Source organism: Microcaecilia unicolor, chromosome 2 (assembly GCF_901765095.1).
Source record: "Microcaecilia unicolor chromosome 2, aMicUni1.1, whole genome shotgun sequence".
In the NCBI taxonomy this organism is placed as follows: Eukaryota; Metazoa; Chordata; class Amphibia; order Gymnophiona; family Siphonopidae; genus Microcaecilia; species Microcaecilia unicolor.
In genome coordinates, this window is record NC_044032.1 from 620,019,275 (window position 1) to 620,035,130 (window position 15,856).

Below are 15,856 nucleotides of genomic sequence, written 5' to 3' on the forward strand. Positions count from 1 at the left end.
ACCTACCAGAAGGTGGGCAGATCCTACTGGTCTGGACTGCTCTGGCAAGAACAAAAAGGAACAAGTCTCTGTCTAACAAGCCTTGAACTTGGATTTGGAAAGGTAATTACATTTTAAATCTAAACCTAATCACTTAAAATTGTATAAAATAGGAAAAAAATAAAAGAAAAAGACCACAATACCCTACTAATGCTGCAACTCCAGAATCACTTCAAACTTGAGCCTGTGCACTCCAAACATCCTTTTCCTCTTATTCAGCTGATCACGGTAAAACTGGAGAAGCCTACTTAATGTTTCCTGGTTAAATTAACTGTTCATTTTTGTTGCTTTATGAAGATTTAGCTATTTCATAGCTCCCAAGGGATGCAAGGCTTCATGCTTAGGGTGGTTTTACCAGTAGTTAACTATTTCTGGTTTATTATTATTAATAATATTTTTTAATAGTTATGGATTTTAGTTTTATTTTCTAAGAGTGCGTAATCTGCTTTGCATATTTTGGCACATGAAAATAAGTTAAATTAAACTAATATTGAACTAACTGAACCAATATAACAGCCGATTTGTTCATATTGTTACAGCTGCTCAAAATGACCCTTACACTAAAGATTTCATACAGAGAAAACGTACACGGCACAACACACATTCTAACTTACTCTCCCATAGCCCATGGTGGACAGCAGCATAGAGGTGGCAGATGCTTCTGCTGGTCTTTGGCTTCGAGGATTATTACCAGGTTGGGACATCGATTGGTTAGATAGTTTGAAAGAAACACCATGAAGTTGTAGATGACGTAGGCTTCATAGCATTCTCGACAAGTATCCACATAAATTGCGATGCCAGGATACTTCAAGGATATCCACTAACAATGAAATAAATGACATATGGGGAACTTATTTTTACTTAATATTACTGTTAACTGTTTCACACATATAAATCAAATCTTTCCTAATTCTTTTCAGATCATTATGATTTAAAGCAGAAGGCTTCGCTGATTCTGTAAGAAGGCATTTTTCTAAATCATTTCTGAAAATCTACAGATAATTGTGTAACTGCCTGCACTAGTGTAAAGTGCATACCAGATGAAACTGAAAAAAGCCAAGAGAGATATACATATGGCAAAAGCACAAGCAGAAGAACAAATAGCTAGAAACGTAAGGATGGGAGACAAGAATATTTTCAGGTATATTAGTGAAAAGAGGAAAGATAAAATGCAATTGCAAGACTGAAAGATGCTGTTAACCACTATGTGTAGATTGAGCCAAAAAAGCGGATTTGCTAAACAAATACTACTATTCTGTGTTCACGGAAGAAAATCCTGGAGAATGACCACGATTGGCTGTCAAAGGTACATATAAGAATGGAGTGAATATAGCACCGTTCACGCAAGTGTTTATGAACTTGAAAATCTGTAGGTGCACAAAGCCATGGGACTGGATGGGAACCATACCAGGATACTTACGGAGCTTAGAGAGGTTCTGGTGGGTTCTCTTAAAGATTTGTTTAATAAATCCTTGAATATGGGAGAGATTCCATGGGATTGTAAGAGAGCAGATGTAGTCCCTCTTCACAAAAGTGGTGACAGAGAAGAAGTGGGAAACTACAGGCTGGTAAACCTCACTTCGGTCATTTCGACAAGTAATGGACGCACCACTGAAGGCAAAGACATTGAATTTCCTGGAAATCATTGGGTTACAAGATCCGAAGCACAATGGATTTACTAACAGTAAATTGTGCCAAACATATATGATTGAATTATTTGACTGGGTGACTACAGAATTGGATCGAGGACGTGCGCTACATGTAATCTACTTAGATTTCAGCAAAGCTGTTGACATGGTTCATCATAGGAGGCTCTTGAATAAACTTGTCAGGCTGAAGTTAGTACCCAAAATGTTTACTAAACCATTGACATCAAAGGAAGCTAATCAGCACCTTGCATTTGATCCTGTCATGGTCCCCATACTCCTTTCCTAAATCTGTACCTAATTAAGCTTTTAAAATGTATAGCATTAAAAAGCCTAGAAGTACATTATCTAACAAAATTTGTTCTGATGTGCCCCAAGGATCAAGCAAGCTTCAAAGCATGCCCCAAAATAAAGGCTGTGAAGCACTGGTTTAGAAGAAAGGCAGGATGGGGGTGGGGTGGGGGGATTTGACAGAGATATTTAAAATGCACAAGGCATAAAAGCAGAATAACCAAGTCTCCTTCAATTGAAAGGAAGCTCCGGAATGAGGAGGCATAGGAAGAAGGTGAAAAGGGACAGAGTCAGCTGTAATCTAAGGAAATATCTCTTTAAGGAAAGGGTGGTGGATGCATGGAATAAGCCTTCAAGTAGAGGTGGTAGAGGCGAGGATGTATCAAGAAAGTTTGGGACAAGCATAGAGGAACTCTAAGGGAGAAGAGAAAGCGCGGCTTAGTAGTTGTTGTCATGGATGGACAGATTGGACAGGCCCTATAATCTTTACCTGCCATTATTTTCTCTGTTTCCTAGTGCATCAGATTTGATTACTTTAGGTTCTAAGAAGGGTCAGCACAGCAGGCTCTGCATTTATTTGGAGTCCTGATGCAAATGACTTGAGGAAACAACAAGTCAAGCGGAAGATATCCAGAAGGACCAGACTGAAATCGCAGATGTTGAAAGCCAAAATGATTTATTGGGACCCTACACGGTCTGTGTTTTGGCCAAAAAGGCCTTCCTCAGGGGTCTTCAAATTTACGGATAATCCTTCCAAAAAGGCCTTCCTCAGGGGTCTTCAAATTGGCAGATACGGATAATCCTTCCAAAAATGCTTATGGAATAAAACGATCTGGACAAAACTAAGGATAGAAAGCGCTAAAACTGTCCAAATACAGCCTAGGCTCCCGAATCTGTGAAAAATGACTTGAGAAGAGAATTTTCTAAAAAAAAAAAAAAAGCTACCATTTCCTTAGATGTGAAATAAAAATCAGAACTGGAGAAGCTTCCTGACCAGAGTGGCACTATAAGTAAACAGTGGAGGTTAAATGGAGTTGGTTTGAGGCTAGACAGCGAAGTTTGCTAGTTGGTCCTGTCCCTGAGTAATATCATCAACCCATTGGCATCTTTAAATCCTTAAAAGAATGGCCGTGCTTGCACAGCTCATGAGTTGTGACAAAAGGGGAATGTGTCCCTTTAGTGCCAATCTGGGATTTAAGTTTCAAGATCTTCCGTTTTCCCATAGTGCAAACAAAAAGAAAAAACACATTGTTGTTACACATGGTCAGTCTCCAGTAGGAGTTGAAATATTTCCCTGTAAACAGTGAGACCTCTGAGCCCAACTGCAAGAACTCCACCTCCTTTGCCTGGGTCTTCTTCAGACAGATTCGACCAGCTGATACCTCTTTGCCTGAGGTAATGGACTTGCCGGTTCCTGATACTATTTCTTTGTTGAGACAACCAGAAATTCCAGTTCCCAAGCCGATTGGACTAGCTTTGCAGTCCAGTTCAGGGGAACGGACTATTTTGACAGCCATTGTCAGATATTTGGACCCCGATATCAAAATCCAATGCTCTGCTATAAGGCTATGCGACTCAGACTTAAGTTTTCTGAGCAGGTTGTTGTTGGAAAGCTCCAAAATCACAAAGCTAGACTGGGACACTTGGAGGAAAGTTATGGTTCTTCAGAAGCTTGCGTTAAAAGCATGTAAGCAGTTGAAGATTAAAGATATGATGAGTCGTTATTGAAGCTGTAGAAAACAGCTTGAGAATGAAAAGTAAATGCAAATTTAGTTTTCCTAAAACTCATCAATATCAATAAAAGAATTATATATCACTATATTCCTTTTCGGGTTCAACACGGTTCACAAAACGTTTGGGTATTATTGTATTTCAATTGTTACTTTTATCTAATCATACTAAACCCCATAGCTCAACCTCATTTATCAAGCAAAAAAGTTTTAAACTTTTTTTGAAAAGTCAGGTAAGTGGGCTGTAATCGAAATCAAATCCAAGCTGGGAAACTGTTCCATGAAAAGCAAAAGAAAGCACTAAGAGCCTTCAAAATTGGGACACAAATCCTTTTAATAATGTAGCTTGAATACCAATCTTGTATTAATGACCCGACATGGGCCGTGTTTTGGTGCACAGATTATGAAGGACTGTTTTGCATCCGACTGCGAGTAGAGAATTAAATTCGGCGTGCATCGTGCAGGGAGGTATCTCCATTTTGTGCATCAAATCTTGAAAATCAGAATTGCTCAAGAATAACCTATTGACCCCTGATGCAGGAGCTTTGCACCGAAACATGGCATGTGTTGGGTCATTAATAATAATAATTTTGAAGGCTCTTAGTGATTTCTTTTTGCTGGTTTGGACTTTGTCTTTTACTTCATACCCTCTGTGTGTGTGCTTTTGGAAACTGTTCCACAAAGAAGAAGTTATAGAAAAAGAATATAAAGATATTAAATACGCAAGTAACGGGTACCCCTTACACGAGGTTGAAAAATTAGAGAAATGACCATAATCTAGATGAAAAGCCAAACAGAGAAAGTTGCAGTAAGTCGCTTTATATCAGAGATCAATCCATGCAACATGTGAAATAATAAACATAATGATTTCAACAAAATTTGTTGGCCTATTGGGAGCGAATGTAATGCTTTCAAATATGATGAGCTCAAAAATTAGGCAACAATTATTTCAATAATTTCTACTGGATCCAATATCAAAATCATTCAAATATCATTCTATCCAGTTACAGTTTCCTTCCATAAAAGTTTAAAATAGTTCTGAAATTTTCAACCTCCTGATAGAGATAAACTTTCTCAGCGCCAGCTCTGCATACATTTCTCAGTGCCAGCTCTGCATACATTTCTTAAAGAAATGTATGCAGAGCTGGCGCTGAGAAAGCTTATAGGGGGTTGTCCTTGAGGAAGCTCGTGTGGCGAGCGAAACATGTCGAGCATTTGAACCCCTTGGTCCGACTAATGAAAATATTTAAAAGATAAGTAAATTAAGTAATAATTATTAAAAGAGTTAAAAATTAATATAAGAAAAGTGTACCGGTGAAGATGATTGACGCTCTATGGTACCTCCATGTAATTCTTATGAGGGTGGTGGATGGTGAGTGTCACTGAGGTCACTTAGTACAGATTATTCAAAGATAAGCAAATTTAAAAAAAAATGATATATCTCTATCAGGAGGTTGAAAATTTGAGAACTATTTTACACTTTTATGGAAGGAAACTGTAACTGGATAGAATGATATTTGAATGATTCAAATATAATGAAACATTATCAAACTTTTTCAGTTTATAAACCAGCCTTGCTGAGGTATTCTGAATAAGCTGCAGCTTGTTCATTAATTTAGGAGAGAGACCCAGATACAATACGTTGCAGTAATCTACAGGAGATGTTAACATCTGCACCCGCATAGCGAAACAGTTTTGATCAAAATAGGACCTTACCAAGTGCAACTGCCTTAGTTTAAAAAACATTTCTGCCCGAGATTTATTTACTTACTTACTGATCTGCTTTCTTCATTGATTTTATTACCTGATTATCTAAAATATGTTTTGCAAAATACTTAATGATGATAGTATTTCTATTTTAAAATTTATATTAAGTGGTTGCTTCAGAAGGTGAGCAAACTGAAGTGGCTCATGAGGGCGAGAAAACAGCTAATTTTAAATTTAGTTGATTTATTAGAAAATTTCAGGATGTGATTTCCTGTAGAACTACTCTAATGGTCACCTTCTTAGAGGAAAAAAGATAAGTTAATTGAGTTAAAAGCTTGATCCCTGGAATTCTATATATCACACTGAGATTTCCATGTGGAAATCAGTGTATTCCATAACAATGCACATAACTTAGTTAACAAGCTAATCATCACTGATAACTAGATGTTAACAAGCAATTATCAGCACTAATTGGAATTAGAAATTTACACGCACTAAGCGTATTCTGTAATGTGGTGTGTATAAATTCTAACTTCCATAGTTGAATAGGCGGGTCACGAGCATTTCTAAAATCTATGTGTGTTGTTATAGAATATACATGCTCCGCGCCTAATGGCGTAATTCACTGTGACTAAATTTAGTTGCATGGACCGGTGCTCGGCATATTCTATATACTACGCAGAAATTTAAGCCTATTCTATAAAATTTAGGCATATACTGTAGAGAATACGCCTAGGTGTATTTCTTTTTTTTCCGCGCGGAATTTTCAGTTGCCATATACAGAATGTAGGCCAATATTCCAGAAAAGACTTAGGGGGGGCCCCTTTTACAAAGCAGCGGTACCTGTCCTGCCACTTTGCCACGCTTTATTTCAGCACTACTGCTGGCCTACTGTGGAAGCCGGCGGTAGTGCTACCCCCACCGTGTGCCATTTCTGGTACAATGGATTTTTTTTTTTTTTGGGGGGGGGGGTGCCAGGGGCTTATCTGGCAGTAATCAGTATTGCTCAGTTAGCACAGGAGCTCTTACCACCTCCTAAATAGGTGGTGGTAAGGGCTCCCTCCCCCGGAAATGTGCACTTACCGCATAGCCATTTCTTTCTTTTTTTTTTCTTTTGCCTTTCACACACAGCGATAAAAGTGGCCTTGGTGAGTGGCAAATTCATACGCGGACGCTACCACAGTTCGGTAAAAGGAGCCCTTAGTTATTTTTTTGACCACAAAATAATATTTTTCCAGATGTCTTATGAGCGTAGGAGGAAGTGATTCTTACAATTGAAATCTCATGTACTTGCTATTGGGGCTACTTTCTTTTTGCGTTTTTCTTGGAAATCTTCTTTGATTTCTTATTAGGGTACAAAATACATTTATATGGATCTCTCCCATTTAGAGGCCTATCAAACATATAAATGGCAAGTGACCGACTCACCTGCAAATGCGCAGTAGCGACTTCCCTCTCTGACCCGCCCTTGCGTCAAGACGTGATGACGTCAGAGGGCGGAACAGAGAGGGGAAATGGAGTCGGACTGTCGGACGCTGCTGCTGGAGCCTGGAAGCGAACATCGCGCGCACAAACCTCCACTCTCCCCCCCATCCCCGTCGCCGCTCCCATCCCCCTCCGTATCGGGCCCCCTGCACTGATCTGACAGCGCCGCTCACCTCCGTGTGGAAGCGCTGCAGGCAGCAGCAGAGTGATCTGCTGCTGCCTGCAGTACTTTCACACGGCGGTGAGAGGCGCTGTCAGGTCAGTGCAGGGGGCCCAGCACGGAGGGGGGAAGGAGCGTCGGCGAGGAGGGTAGCTGGAAATCTCGCCCGTTTTAACGGGCTTAACAGCTAGTTTACTTAATAAATTAACAGCTTGAGGTAGTTATATATCTGGATTAAAATTGTTGGAAAGGTGGTAAATATCTTTGTACAGATGGAACAATTTAGTTTTATGCCAGCATTTCTGGATTAGTTAGCTTCTCTATTTCGTGGTGTATTTACATTAAAGTTGAGTATATTCTTATATTTCTTTTTATTAACGTGTTACTGCTTTTGTACTAGAAAACCCAATAAAAATTGAAGTAGAAACCAATAAAATAAAAAGCAGAACTTCCTTTCCCCACAAAACAAATTTTAAATACGAACTGAATTACCCAACATTGATTCTGCTAGTGCTTCTTTAAGTTGGGCTTCTCCTTATGCTCTCTGTAAGCTTTACTTTTGCAGTGGACACAAAGGTTTTCCTTTGCTGCTAATTTCAAAATGTTCTTTTTTTGTACTGTTGACTAGGTCCTGATCATTTTAATTTACTGGGTAAAAGGAAGAAAAAAAAAAAAAAAAAAAAAAAAAAGCACCATTTTTAGTGGCCAAAATATTGGATACATAACCCTTCCAGTGGATTCCGTACCACAGTGCAAACAGGTATCTTTTCAGCAGTGTGTCAAAATAATTAAGAAGCAAATAAAAAAGAAAAAAAAAAAAAAAAAAGAAAATAAAGGACACTTACACTGTCTAAACTGTAAATTGGCACCATCCACAGTATCCTGTTTGAAGCACAAAGAATAAGAATGATTAATGCATCACTTAAAGCACCAGGAACACTTAGCACGACAAAGCTCTTCAGGGCCTATTTACTGAGCTGCAATAGCTGTTCCAATATGATACTTACCATGCTGTTATGATGTGGTGTTAACCGCTATTGCATATGGTAATTCTCATATTAACCACCTAATAAAAAAAGAGGGCATGGAATGGGTGGGAAAAAGTATTTTCCAGCTACTTGGAGGATCTACCACATGCTGTTAACTGCTCCACATTATCTGCTGTACTAATGCCACATCAAGAGGTGTAGCTAACCGCATCATGTTATCAGATGGGAATGCTGTTGTGAGGGGCATAAGCCCCTTTTGCAATTTAACTTAAGCTTGTAGTAGTGCATGCCTGCGATGTCACATGGATTCTCTGCACTAAAAAGACTGTCATCCTGCCTTGCCATCAGATAAAAGATAATGACCGCCACTCAGCTAAAATCTAGTCTCAAAGACAGGGGCGTAGCCAGACTTCAACAGGAGGGGGTCCAGAGCCCGAGGTGAGGGGGCACATTTTAGGCCCCCTCCCGGCGCTGCCGACTTTGCCCCCCGTTGCCGACTCCCCCCTGCACCCGACCCTCTCAACCCCCCCCCCTTCCCGCCGCCAACACCTACCTTTGCTGGCGGGGGACCCCAACCCCCGCCAGCCGAGGTCCTCTTCTTCTCGCAAAAGGCTTCCTTCTGTGCAGAACGTCAGAAACAGAAGGAAGCCTTTTGCGAGAAGAAGAGGACCTCGGCTGGCGGGGGTTGGAGTCCCCCGCCAGCAAAGGCAGGCGACAGCGGGTTGGTGGAACCACAAGCCAGTTGAGTTTTTAGGATAGCCTTAAAAAATATGCATATATCATAATTACCTACAATGCAATTTTTGTAAACAATATAAATGTTATTGAAACATATATCAACCATATAAATAACAATCTAAAATGGCTCGATTGTCCAAAAGGTCTGTGATGACCCTGTCGACGGCCAGGGTATGAACTAGTCAGTCACTGCAACAAAATAACAGTCAATTCTTAAAAACCGGTAGCTTCATTATGGTAGCTTCTTTTTCCATGCACCAGTCTGTGACCTAATTTGGTTGGTTTTATCAAGAAGTTCCTGTAAAGGCACAGTTTATGGAGACAGTGGTTTATTTCTATTGTTTTTCCTGGTTTGTTTTATTGCTTCGAAGCACAGGTGTTGAAACATCCTGTACTGACACTCCCAGGGATCAGACTAGGAAGGGAGGGGAGGGAGAATGTCACAGCTGCTCTCCCAGAGGCCTTAGAGCCTTGCACAGCATAAGGTAATGCCAACAGTATATTTTTAAGTTCCATAATCACATTTACATCTGGGTTTAGTTACTTGGGGGCTCTTTTACAAAGCATCGCTAAAATGCGGCCTTGGAGTGCCCTTAACATGTCTTTCCCACATGCTAAGGCCAATTTTACCATTGCAGTAAAATGGCCAAATGTTTATGTTCCCAATTAATGGCCACACACTAAAATCTCTATTAGCATGTGAGAGCCCATAACGCCACTTATTTTGTAAGCGGTTAGGAGCTCACACGCTAATCCTCAAGTCACTGCACTGGCTCCCTATCCTTTTCCGCATTCAATTCAAACTTCTCTTACTGACCTATAAGTGCATTCACTCTACCGCTCCCCAGTACCTCTCACTCTCGTCTCTCCCTGAGCCCCCCCCACCCCTCGGGTACTCCATTCTGTGGATAAATCTCTCTCATCCGTCCCCTTCTCTACTGCTAATGCCAGACTCCGTTCCTTTTATCTCACTGCACCTCACGCCTGGAATAAACTTCCTGAGCCTGTACGTCTAGCCCCGCCTTTGGCCGTTTTCAAATCCAGGCTAAAAGCCCACCTCTTTAACGCTGCTTTTGACTCCTAACCACTACACACTTGCTCTGTACCCTTTTATCTCCACCTCTTTAATTCCCTTACCTCTTAGTTGTTCTGTTTGTCTGTCCTATTTAGATTGTGAGCTCTTTGAGCTGGGACTGTCTTTTCATGTATGGTGTACAGCGCTACGTATGCCTTGTAGCGCTATAGAAGTGATAAGTAGTAGTAGTAATCCTGTGTTAATCAGTTTGTATGCAGTGATGCCAATGTGCTCATGAGCAAAAAGTACCCATAGTGATGCCAATGTGCTCATGAGCATAAAGTACCCATTCTCTGCCCCCCAAACATGCTCCCTCAGCAAAAAATATATTTTTAATGCATGGGTAGTACATGTACATTTGAGACTAGATAGACTGCTCCAGAAAACTGAGCCTTTGAAAGGATTACACCTCATTCAAAATAGGGAGATATCAGATTAAACAGACCAAATTTGTAGGAAAGAGGCCTTTATTGGAAAGAAAATTAAAAAAGGCGATCTCTGAGAGCAAGTGTGTGAGTGAGAGACAGACACATGGATGGGGGAAACGCACACACACATGGGACAAGCAGAGAACTAAACTCAGCTCAGATAGGAGAAACAGGCACATGCTACTGCTCCCTAATCATCTGTTCCAAATGTTGTACGTGTTGTAACAAGATTATTTCTACATAAATAACTTCTTCCAAGCCACACCTGTTGGCGTGTATTATTGTGCTACAAACCCCACTACTTCTGGGAGCTGAACCCAGGACTACAGAAAGAGATAAGAATATCACAAGATTACTGCAGCTATTTGCAGATTTTCTGCACACACGCTATTATTCTAACATTTACACACATAACATGCACATAAATATGAGCACCTAGGTTACAGAAGTGTCATTTTAACATTTATTACAGAGCAAGTAGTTACCTTATTATGGGTTTCTGTAACTCAGGCTGTGTGTAATGTACCAAATGTTGCAATATTCCCCACAGCGAGATTGGTATGGTCATCAGCACAAATATCCCAGCAATAAACCAAGCCTTGGTATGCACGCCAACCTTCGAAAGAAAGAGGCATCAAATACATGTTTAGTCTTAGCCATATTTGGTGCAGGACAGTGTTTTCCAACCTTCTAAAGCCCATAGTACACCTATATTTAAAAAAATAAAAAAATCCTGTTGACTGGCACATCAATCTCCAAGCAACAGGCAGTGTGGATATGGAGAGAACATGCAGACACATAGGTAAAAGAGCAGATAGGGTAGCGATCAAAGCTCTACTGGTACCTCTCACAAATTTTAAGACAAAGGATGAGAGGGCCTAGACACAGAAATAATTCATCGTAACAGGTCAGTTCCCTCTAACTGGATATACAAATGCAAGAGAAGGGAGGGGCCATTTTACTAAGCTGCAGTAAAAAGGGCCCTGCACTAGCATCGAGGGCTGTTTTTTGCCGCACTCTGAGGCCCTTTTTAATGCAGCGGGTAAAAAGGCTGAAAAAAAGACATGGCCACGCAGTCAGGGCCGCCGAGGGGAGGGGGGGGGCAAAATTCCCCGGGCCTCCAAGGGGGGCCCGGCCCTTGGGCCAGGCCGCCGGCGCTGCAGTCCCCGGTCTCACCTGCCTGCCTCCTCGGCTCCGGGCCCCCTGCATTCAAAGCGGCAGTCGCAGATCGCCTCCTTCTGGCCTTCCCTCCTTGTGTCCCGCCCTCGTCTGATGTAACTTCCGGTTTCCATGAGGGCGGGACACAGGGAGGGAAGGCCAGAAAGAGGCGATCTGCGACTGCCGCTTTGAATGAAGGGGGCCCGGAGCCATGGAGGCAGGCAGGTGAGACCGCGGACTACAGCGGCGGGGCGGCCTTGCCCCGGGCCCGGCCTAGTCTCTCGGCGGCCCTGCATGCAGTATGATTGCTCTTACCGTGTGGCCATGCGTGGGGGGGGGGGGGGGGGGGCAGGGGAAGAGCACTTACCGCCACTCATTGAGATGGCAAAAGGGCTCCCACGCCAACCTTGCGGTAACCGCATAGTACGCAGCACTGCCCGATTAATGCCGGAAAATCCCCAGTGGAAATGCCGTGCATTGGAGGTGGAACTGCCACCGGCACCTGCACTGGGCCAGCAGTAGCTCCAGATTGGTACACGATAAGTCCGCGACAGGCTTACTGCTGCTTAGTAAAAGGGCTCCTTAGCTGTCAGGGTCATCTTCTGCTGCTGTTCTCAACACTCAGCCAGTCCCATCCAGTGCTCAGTGTGTGGTTTCCCCTTCTCACTCAGCCTTGGGAGAAGAAAAGGATGGAAGGACTGAAGGAAAGAGGCTCAGTAATGAGGGAGAGAAGAGGAGCTGGTGCCGTGTATAATGTGTGTGCTACTAATAGCAGGGCTCACCTATCAAAGTTCCTCATGCTGCCCGTTAATGCCCACACTCCAGTGCTTGTACTGCTGCTAGGAGGGAAAAGTGTGTGACTTTTTCAGAAAGAAGCTCCTGTACATTTATAAGAGTTCTGGAGTCTTTTGTTGCTGTAAGGAGACCATGACTGCTTCTTGGAGCAACTGGTCCAGCAATTGACAAGGCTTAAGAGGTTAGGGCTCTTCAGCTTGGAAAAGAGACGGCTGAGGGGGGATATGATAGAGGTCTATAAAATACTGAGTGGTGTAGAGTGGGTATACAGGAATCAATTTTTTTACTTAAAAAGAAAATAACAGACTAGGGGATACTTATTGTAGATACATGGTACAACTTTTAAAATAAACAGGAGCAAATATTTTTTTATTCAACAAATAGTTAAGCTCTAGAACTCTTTACCAGAGGAAGAGGATGCAGTATCAGTGGTTATTGTATATGGATTAAAAAAAGGTTTGGACAAGTTCCTGGAGGAAAGGTTCATAGTCTGTTATTGAGACAGACATGGGAAAGCCACTGCTTGTACCTAGGATTGGTAGAATGAATCTTGCTACTATCTGGGATTCAGTCAGGTACTTGTGACCTGGATTGGCCACTGTTGGAAGCATGATACTGGGCTAGATGGACCACTGATCTGATCCAGTACGACTATTCTTATGCTGGCCTGGATTCACGTATCGGGCATCTGAGAAGGTCCGATGGAACTCTGGTAGGGAAAACAATAGCATCTCATGCCCTTGGCATTCCAAACAGTTATTCTCATCTGTGGTTCTAATAATAGAAGGTAACATGTGAAGCTGATGATTTAAACAAACTTGTATGCTTTTTAGATATAAGAAATTATAAGATCTCCTTTAACAATTATTAGAGCTGTAATTTTTTTTATTTATGAGAATTCAAAATTATACATCCAATAATCAACTCTGAATGACAGAAATAAAGAAACAAATCAGAATACTGAATAAGCAAATAGCAAGCAAATTTGAATCCACAATAATTGGACCAAGAACGAGGGTATCAAATAGAATACAAGAAGCCAGTTAAGGATCATCTTTGGATATAATACCTGATGAACCCTCATTATGACAAAATAAAAAACATGAAGTTGTTTTGGAACACAGAAAAGCAAATTTTGACCACTATTGGGCTCATTTTCGAAAGAGAAGGACGCCCATCTTTCGACATAAATCGGAAGATGGGCGTCCTTCTCACAGGGTCGTCCAAATCGGTATATAATCGAAAGCCGATTCTGGACATCCACAACTGCTTTCCGTTGCAGGGATGGCCAAAGTTCAAGGGGGCGTATTGGAGGCGTAGCGAAGGAGGGACTTGGGCATGCCTAACACTTGGAAGTCCTCGACCCATAATCGAAAGAAACAAGGATGTCCCTGATGAACACTTGGACAACTTTACCTGGTTGTGTTTTTCTTACGACCAAGGCACAAAAAGGTGCCCAAAATGACCAGATGACCTCCTCTTACTCCCCCAGTGGTCACTAACCCCCTCCCACACTCAACAAATATCTTTAAAAATACTGATTGCCAGCCTCAGATGTCATACTCAGGTCCGTGACAGCAGTATGCAGGTCCCTGGAGCAGTTTTAGTGGGTGCAGTGCACTTCAGTCAGGCGGACCCAGGCCCATACCCCCCCCCCACCTGTTACGTTTGTGGAGGAAACAGCGAGCCCTCCAAAACCCACCAGAAACCCACTGTACCCACATCTAGGTGTCCCCCTTCACCCGTAAGGACTATGGTAGTTGTGTACAGTTGTGGATAGTGGGGTTTTTTTGGGAGGGGGGGTTAGGGGGCTCAGCACATAAGGTAAGGGAGCTATGTACCTAGGAGCATTTTATGAAGTCCACTGCAGTGCCCCCTAGGGTGCCCGATTGGTGTCCTGGCATGCCAGGGGGACCAGTGCACTACAAATGCTGGCTTCTTCCCTGACCAAATGGCTTGCATTTGGTCGTTTCTGAGATAGACATCCTTGGTTTCCATTATCCCCGAAAATCAGAAACGACCAAGTCTAGGGACGACCAAATCTAAGGATTTGGACGTCCCTGACGGTATTTTCGAAAGGAAAGATGGACGTCCATCTTGTTTCAAAAATACGGGTTTCCCTGTCCCTGGATCAGAATGTTTTGCGAGGACATCCATATCAATGGATGGCCCTTTCGAAAATGCCCCTCCACAGGTAACACAACATTGACAAGGAAATCTGAAATCGAACGACCCACTCAGAGCCAGGACTTTAGATTTTATGGCCAAACGTCTCTCCTTCTGAGTTGAGTTCATCGGATAAAATCAGGGAAAATAAGAATTGATGCTCCCATAAATATCGCTTGCCATTTTGGCGTCTTTTTTCCTTTTAAAAGACGACACATCAGCTTCACTCCCTTCTTACTCGTATGTTAAGCTTTATATTCTGAAGACGCAGACTTTCTACCCTTTGTTATACCATTTACAAAAGTCTTTTTAAAGACCAATCTTTAGTGTCCTAAGAGTGGACAAGACATTGAATATTTTGTCATTTATATAAAAGATTCCATCTTAAGTAGAGAGGTGTGGTAGCCGTGTTAGTCCACTCTTAAAGGTTATCAATAGAAATCAAACAAAATAAAACATGGAAAAGAAAATAAGATGATACCTTTTTTATTGGACATAACTTAATACATTTCTTGATTAGCTTTCGAAGGTTGCCCTTCTTCCTCAGATCGGAAATTTGCTTATTTCATTTGAATGAAAGTGCCAAAGATATTTCAAGAAGATAGAGACTTCTTAAATAAATGAGATGCCACTTTGAACAAATGTTCACTCGACCTGTTTTATTAATAAACACATCAAAAGCTAAGGAGGAACAAGCTAAACTAGAAACAGACAGACAAACAAATGAATGGAGTTGAAAAGATGTGACCCATGTTTTTTGACATGCTGCTCAAAGATCACAATGATAATTTAGAACATTTCAAAAGAGAATTAAAATCTGACAAATTTAAAAAATGAGACAGATTATATTAAAGGCTCCATTTATCCCTGGAATACAGCAACTAATCCTATACAATAATTTGTCCATCTGTGTCCCTGGCTGGCTGGCTGGGTTCGTAACCGAATGCAAATGAGCTTACGTCAGCTCTCCTCCAGTCTTCCCTTCCCTCTCAGTGTCCCGCCCTCACGGAAAGACGAAATGATGTCAGAGGAGAGTGGGACACAGATGGAAGGAAAGGGAAGGCTGGAGGCGACACGAGCTGAGCCTGCCACTTTCACTGCCGCCGCTGCAACCTGAAAGTTTGAAAGGCAGGGCGGCAGGAAGGAAAAGAGGGCTGTTGTAGGTGACAAGGGCAGGCAGACAGGTGAGGGCTAGGGTTGAACTCGACCGTGGGTGCTTAAAAGGGGGGCAGGTGGGGGCTGGGGCAAGTCACTGGACATGGATGGGATGGAAGGGGAGAATCGCTCGACATGGAGGGGAGGGGAGAGAGGAGAAATTGCTTAGACGATAGCCTTCCTAGGGCCCATTTCATTTTTCGCGAAACTGGCTTTTTTTTTGCTTGTAATCTAATAATCCTCCTTATAGATCTAGAAGACAAGTTAGTTTTCTACCCAATACACAAAAAACAG

At 42.1% G+C, this 15,856-nt stretch overlaps 1 protein-coding gene across 1 annotated transcript in view; it reads right to left on the reverse strand.

Annotated features, from left to right (window-relative positions):
• The window catches only part of TMEM184C (transmembrane protein 184C), a 62,323-nt gene that overhangs the window by 39,038 nt on the left and 7,429 nt on the right, over window positions 1-15,856 (reverse strand). The window contains exons 2-4 of the mRNA XM_030191669.1: window positions 10,774-10,904; window positions 7,904-7,940; window positions 654-859 (exon numbers count right to left, since the gene is read on the reverse strand). Of these exons, the coding sequence (XP_030047529.1) occupies window positions 654-859; window positions 7,904-7,940; window positions 10,774-10,904 (374 nt within the window). The remainder of the gene's footprint in view (window positions 1-653; window positions 860-7,903; window positions 7,941-10,773; window positions 10,905-15,856) is intronic.